This window comes from Mesitornis unicolor, unplaced genomic scaffold (genome assembly GCF_000695765.1).
Source record: "Mesitornis unicolor isolate BGI_N332 unplaced genomic scaffold, ASM69576v1 scaffold50134, whole genome shotgun sequence".
In the NCBI taxonomy this organism is placed as follows: domain Eukaryota; kingdom Metazoa; phylum Chordata; class Aves; order Mesitornithiformes; family Mesitornithidae; genus Mesitornis; species Mesitornis unicolor.
In genome coordinates this window covers 7,545-13,463 of record NW_010183096.1, presented here as the reverse complement: position 1 = coordinate 13,463, position 5,919 = coordinate 7,545, and the positions used below count along the sequence as shown (strand labels likewise).

Below are 5,919 nucleotides of genomic sequence, written 5' to 3'. Positions count from 1 at the left end.
CTAACATTCTGTCATTCTGTGATTCTGTGATCACCTTGTCCAGATTGTAACATGAAGCCTGGGCCCATATAGGAAGTCTTTCAACACAGAGGGGCATTTTCTGCTATGGTTGGAGTGATAGTTTAATGTTCCAGGTAAATGCTTCCTTAGCCGTAACTTAGTAAATTTATTCTTTCAGCCACTCTGCAACCTTGACTGCTGCCACCCATTACAACAGTTCCTTATTTCTATGTTTTTTCCCCAGTCTGTTTTTTGTAGACTGCAGAAGATCTTGGAGCTGAGGAAGAAAGGGGTTGGGAACATCAAGAAATTATGCCAGATGTTAACTGGGGAGAATCTCGAGGGCATGCTGTTGCCCGCCAAACTCATCTTATTCGGCTGTTACAGGGCCACAGTTTGAATGCAGGTGTCTTCAGCAATAGCCATAGACTTCACTCATGCTTCAGTATTCCTGCCTTTAATATTTAAAAAGGTTTAGCATTAGTGAACTTGAATTCTTTATCTGGTGAAGGCAAATACATAAACTGGAACTTTATGTATGTTGTTTAGCCTTTTTTCTCTCTGTTAGGTTACAGGACATTTCAGTTGACCTTCCCTGTTGAGGCGACAATTGCTCCGCTAGCACGGATGCTTGTGTATACCACTTCACCCAGTGGGGAAGTCATCGCCAGTTCAGCAGATTTTGAGGTTGAAAGTTGCCTCCCCAATAAAGTGAGTATAACTCCAGGTTTATGTAACTCATGTCTGTTTCTTGGACAGTAGTTAAGTTTCCAGTTCCAGAATAGAGTCAGAGCTCACAATGGGTTCATGAAATGGTTTGACCAGATGTTGACTGAGGATTAGTGACTGAAACTCCAGAAAAAAGTGGAGCAAGACACAATAAGAAAGAGAATCATTGATCATTATGAATTACACTGGTCAAAGCTGAATATATATTAGAAGAGCTGAAAGACATTAGCAGAGCTCAGTTCACAAGGCTAGATGCTTCAGTATGATAGCATGTAAGACCATCTGGAAAAGTGGATGCTTTAACTTCCTTTTGGGGTTGCAGGTCAGACTGAGTTTCGTACCCAAGAATGGCCTTCCTGCCTCCAACACACACCTGCAACTCCATGCCTCACCAAGGTCCCTGTGTGCCCTCCGTGCTGTGGACAAGAGCGTTCTCCTCATGAAGCCTGAAGATGAGCTCTCTCCCAGCTCTGTAAGTCTTGGCTATTCCTGGTAATAGCAAGTACAAGAACCAACCATGTACCTATTAACACCACTACAGACAGGGGGGTGTGTATTTTTATATCTGCATTCACTACATCTGTTTTTAAAAGCTGGCTTTTATAAGTGGAGTGTTAGGTAGTGCCTGTGCCCTTGTAAATGCTGACCTGACACATTTTTTCCTGGTTGGTTGTATTTCCCCAGGTGTATGATCTTCTCCCACTGAAGGAAATACGGGGTTATAACTTCAAAGACTACTACCTGGAAGAAGACAATGTAAACCCTTGTGTGTCACTTGACAACATGTTATTAAATGGATTTGTCTACATACCCATTTCTCCTGATGGCGAAGGTGATGCCTACGACATTCTGAAAGTAAGCTCCAGTCTTTTGGTTTGAGTCATTCTTTCTTGTTGGAACACAGTATTCTCTCCTCTTCTCCCCTGTCCTAAAGGGTTTTTTTAATGAACTTTGCTTTGAGTTTTCTAACTTTTCTATGTGAGAAAAGAACCATACCCAGGCCCTGCATGTGTGTAGCCCACCCTTGGTACCTAAATGCTTTTCTGAACCTTTAAAACTTTGAAGTGTCTCCTCATTGTTAGTAGAGATACCCGAGAAGTGACCCCTGGTACCATAATGTTAGAAAATCTTCCTCAGTCATGCATGTTCTTTCTCTGTCTTGTATAGATAGGTATTTAATAAAGTGCTAGTTACTTTTATAACCCACAGACACACCTATACCCATCTAGGAAGTCCTGCACAAGACTTTTTGGGTACTCTCAATCCAATACTTTTCACACGTGTCATTTTCACCCTGGCAGACATACCCAAGGTAGACCTGTGGATTAGCTTTCCATCTGATAATGCCAGCATTTAGCCTTAGGGTGAATATAACATGATAAAACCTTAGCACCTCTGTTGAACCAGGCTATCTGACATTTCTATACAAGCCTTTGTCATTCTGATTGATTCTAGGCATAAGTACATCTATTCTTGACATACTAAAAATAGTTTCTTTTCAAAAGTTTGTTTGCATATTTTTTGTTCTTCTTTTCTTTGTTTACTAGGAATTGGGCTTAAAAGTCTTCACTAGCAGCAAGATCCATAAGCCTGAAATCTGCCAGAATTATCCAGGACACATGATGGAAAGGAGTTACAGTGGTTCTAGTACCTGCTTTATTTTACCTCTCACATAACTAACTAAAATTTACCACCCTGCTTCTTTCCTTCCCTCTACTTCTTTGAATGTTAATTACACCAGGCAGATCAGGTTCTGTTCAGACATACAGACCGAATTCAGGATCACTTGCTTCTGGACTCAGTCCTGTAGTATGAAACTGATCCACCTCTACTTGCTTTATCCCCAGCTGGACAGATATGCCTGGCTAGAACTGTGTGTGCTCAGTGACTCCTGTGCAAGCCTCTACAGCAGGGAACCTGTAGGCACTAAAACAGTCTTCCAGCACAAAGTAGTGGCTTTTTTTTCCATCAGATCCAAGTCCAGATATGGAAACCTAAAAAAGGAGTCTCTGCTTCTATGTAGTCACATTCTAGCAGTAACTAGAGGAATAATTTGGGTGAAAGTGGGCCAAGACAAATGAGGTGGTACAATTTTGTAGGCAGATATTTTATCACTAGGGACTGAGAAATTTGGTTCTGTTCCCAGCTCTTCCGCTCACATGACAATAAGAGGATGGGAAGGTCTCTTCACTTCTCTGCAGCTTCAGTGGTTGTGAAGATAGAATAATTATACTACTTTTTTCTTTTTTTCTGAATAGTTCTCAGATTAGAAAGACTACATAAAACACTCTCACCTATATAATTTCCACTCACTGACTTTTCTGGTGCATTATCCCAGCTCCAATTAAAAAAAATATAGCCTTTGGTCTGGTGATAGCCATAACAGATCAGATCTTTGGTTTTGAAATGAAGGATCTGTCTTAAGAGCATGGCCTGAGACAGCTGGCACCTTTGAGAAGATGTAAAGTCTTCTAAGGCTGATGTAAAGCCTTCTAAGGCTGATGTAAAGCCTTTCATAACGCTCAACACTATGCAACACTGTGAGAAAATGTCTCCCTATTCCGGAACCGTTTGTTTGCTAATGACCAGATAAAGACAGATGTTTAGCTCAAAAGCTCCTCTTAAATCGAGGAGGAGAGGGATAAATGTGGCTTCTGTTTCTGGTCCTGTATAAACACAATCAATTCTTTGATAAAATTTAATAAATTCTGTGCAACTGTGATATCTGGACAAAGTTCCATGTTTGATTCTGCATTGCAATAGAAATATACCCTCAATGGCATCATGATACATGGCTCTCTTGGCACTGCTGGGTTTGCTGGCAGTGAGGGAAGAATGCTCAACCCCACAGAGTCTCTGTAAAAAGAGCAGCAACATTAAGAAAAATGCAATATTAAGAAGACAACAGAAAGATAAATTTGTTCCCAGTGGTCAAGGTTTGAAAGTTGTTATTTCAGTTTTAACATTTTTACCTAAGAATAACCCCTGCCTGGAAGGAAAGTATCCTCCTGATTTAGAATGGAGTTTGACATGCCTTTTCCTTTCTTCCTGTCCTTGAACAAATTTGCTAGTCAGCGCATTGCATCTGCTCGAAGATTCAGACTATGGAATGATGGAACATATATCTGCTGACAATCCTGTGGAGACCGTCCGGAAGTACTTCCCTGAGACATGGATCTGGGACTTAGTTTCTGTGAAGTAAGTGTTTGTGGCAATGCAGAGTGTGGTCACTGGGGCAAAATCTCAGAAGGTATTTAAGTCTCAATGAAAGTACCAGAATTTCCGTGGGAGGCATATTTCTAGTAGACAGAGGGATTTTTCAAGGTGACTAAGTAGATGATGGCTTGGGATGACATGCTAAAGCCACTGCTCATATCCCAACTTGTCAGGAGTTTGCTGTGAGCAGGTGTTGTTCAATAGGATTACAAAGACATAGATGATGACCAGAAAATTACTGAAATCCTCTTCTCTGTTCCTCCCCAGCTCTGAGGGAAATGCTGATCTAGATGTGACCATCCCTGACACCATCACCGAGTGGAAAGCCAATGCATTCTGCACTTCGGCAGACACGGGCTTTGGCCTGTCTCCAACAGTGTCCCTCAGAGCCTTCCAGCCCTTCTTTGTAGAGCTCACCATGCCCTACTCCGTAGTGCATGGTGAGTCCTTCACACTGAAAGCCACCGTTTTCAACTACCTGGCTGCCTGCATTAGGGTAAGAGACTTTCAGAACTTTGACAGCTTAGGAAAGACTACAGTGGACCATTTGTAACATGGTTTCCCAAGCCAGATGACTCATCTCTGAGTAGAATTTCATATAGGTATACATATGTAGGAGTTCTTGGTGGATTTTATGAAAGAGGATTATGTTTTTCCAACAAAATTTTGAAATCTGCATTTGGTACAGAACTCAAAGCTCTGCTACTGAGGCCCCCAGCTTTGTAATCACAGATTTATGTCACTGCCATATAGAAATATGAAACTTGAATTATCCACAGACCACAGCATCATTGCATACCCACACAGAAACTCCAGGTTCACCAGGGTAGATACCCATGTTCAACCTTTAGTCTCATCTCATACAAACCTCTCACAGAGTATCACACCAGATTTTCTGGAATATGCAGAATTCCTGTAATGCATTCCCTCTGTCCCTAAGACACTGACCAGAGCCGTGTAACATCACTACTCTTATCTGCATTCTTTCACAAACAAAAGAGGCAGGAGAGAATCTGGGAAGTGATTTGAACAAAATCTCAATCACTTTTGCTTTTTTTTTTGTATATGCAGATTTTTATTCTAAAAGGAGTGAAGCTGAAACAAGGAGGGGCGCTGATCTAGTCATTCCAATGCAGTCTCATTTATTTCCCTCTCTTTCCTGCTTTGTTTGCCGTTTTCAGGTTCCTTATTCAACTATCCCTTGTTCTCTAGCTTTTGCTAGCTTTTCCACTGCTAGTGTTTTACATCTTTGCCTCACTGGTCATGAGTGGGGTCTTTAATTCATGTCTAAATTTGTATTCATTGCTTTGCCTTTCCTCACACAACTGATCCATGCTCTCCATTTTTCCCAGAATCTGTTTCCTTTCCAAAGGTACACATCCAGTTCTTTACACCTACCTCCCCAATCTCTTACAATTGTACACATCTCAAGTTTTTTCCTGCTTTATCACCGTGAAATATCAGTCAGAGTCTCAGTGCTCCAGTATAACCAGCTCCATTACCCATTTCCGTGTGCTGCACTGTCTCCAGTAACCCCAGCTTCTCTGCAATCCCAGCCTTCATGACACTTCTCTGTACAACCGGCAGGTCAGCGTGTCTCTGGCTGAATCTACTGTTTTCCTGGCTACACCAGCAGAGAAGGAGGAAGAATCCCACTGCATCTGCACAAATGAAAGGAAAACTGTGGCTTGGGCAGTAACACCAAGGTCTCTAGGTAAGAGGCTGGACAATGAGAAAATACTGGGGTCAGATATCTGTGGATGACATAAAATCTTTGAAGTGAAGAGCTAGGTGACTCCAAACCTACCTGGAAGGCTCTTGTCTATGCCAGAAGAAACAAGTCCAACCCTAAGGTTGAGACACTACACTGGGATTGAGTTTCCAGATCCTAAACAAAATATTTAGGTGTTACAGGCCATTGTTTTTCTAACATTTGAATAGAAATCACAAATTTCCTTAATGCATGCAAAGTGC

The 5,919-nt window shown here is 41.6% G+C and overlaps 1 protein-coding gene across 1 annotated transcript in view; it reads left to right on the top strand.

Annotated features, from left to right (window-relative positions):
• Window positions 1-568: 568 nt before the first annotated feature.
• Window positions 569-5,919, top strand: part of LOC104540239 (alpha-2-macroglobulin-like) — a gene marked incomplete at both ends in the record, with an annotated part of 11,202 nt that continues 5,851 nt past the window's right edge. The window contains 7 exons of the mRNA XM_010183993.1: window positions 569-711; window positions 1,052-1,201; window positions 1,414-1,584; window positions 2,277-2,370; window positions 3,801-3,927; window positions 4,213-4,441; window positions 5,533-5,659. Of these exons, the coding sequence (XP_010182295.1) occupies window positions 569-711; window positions 1,052-1,201; window positions 1,414-1,584; window positions 2,277-2,370; window positions 3,801-3,927; window positions 4,213-4,441; window positions 5,533-5,659 (1,041 nt within the window). The remainder of the gene's footprint in view (window positions 712-1,051; window positions 1,202-1,413; window positions 1,585-2,276; window positions 2,371-3,800; window positions 3,928-4,212; window positions 4,442-5,532; window positions 5,660-5,919) is intronic.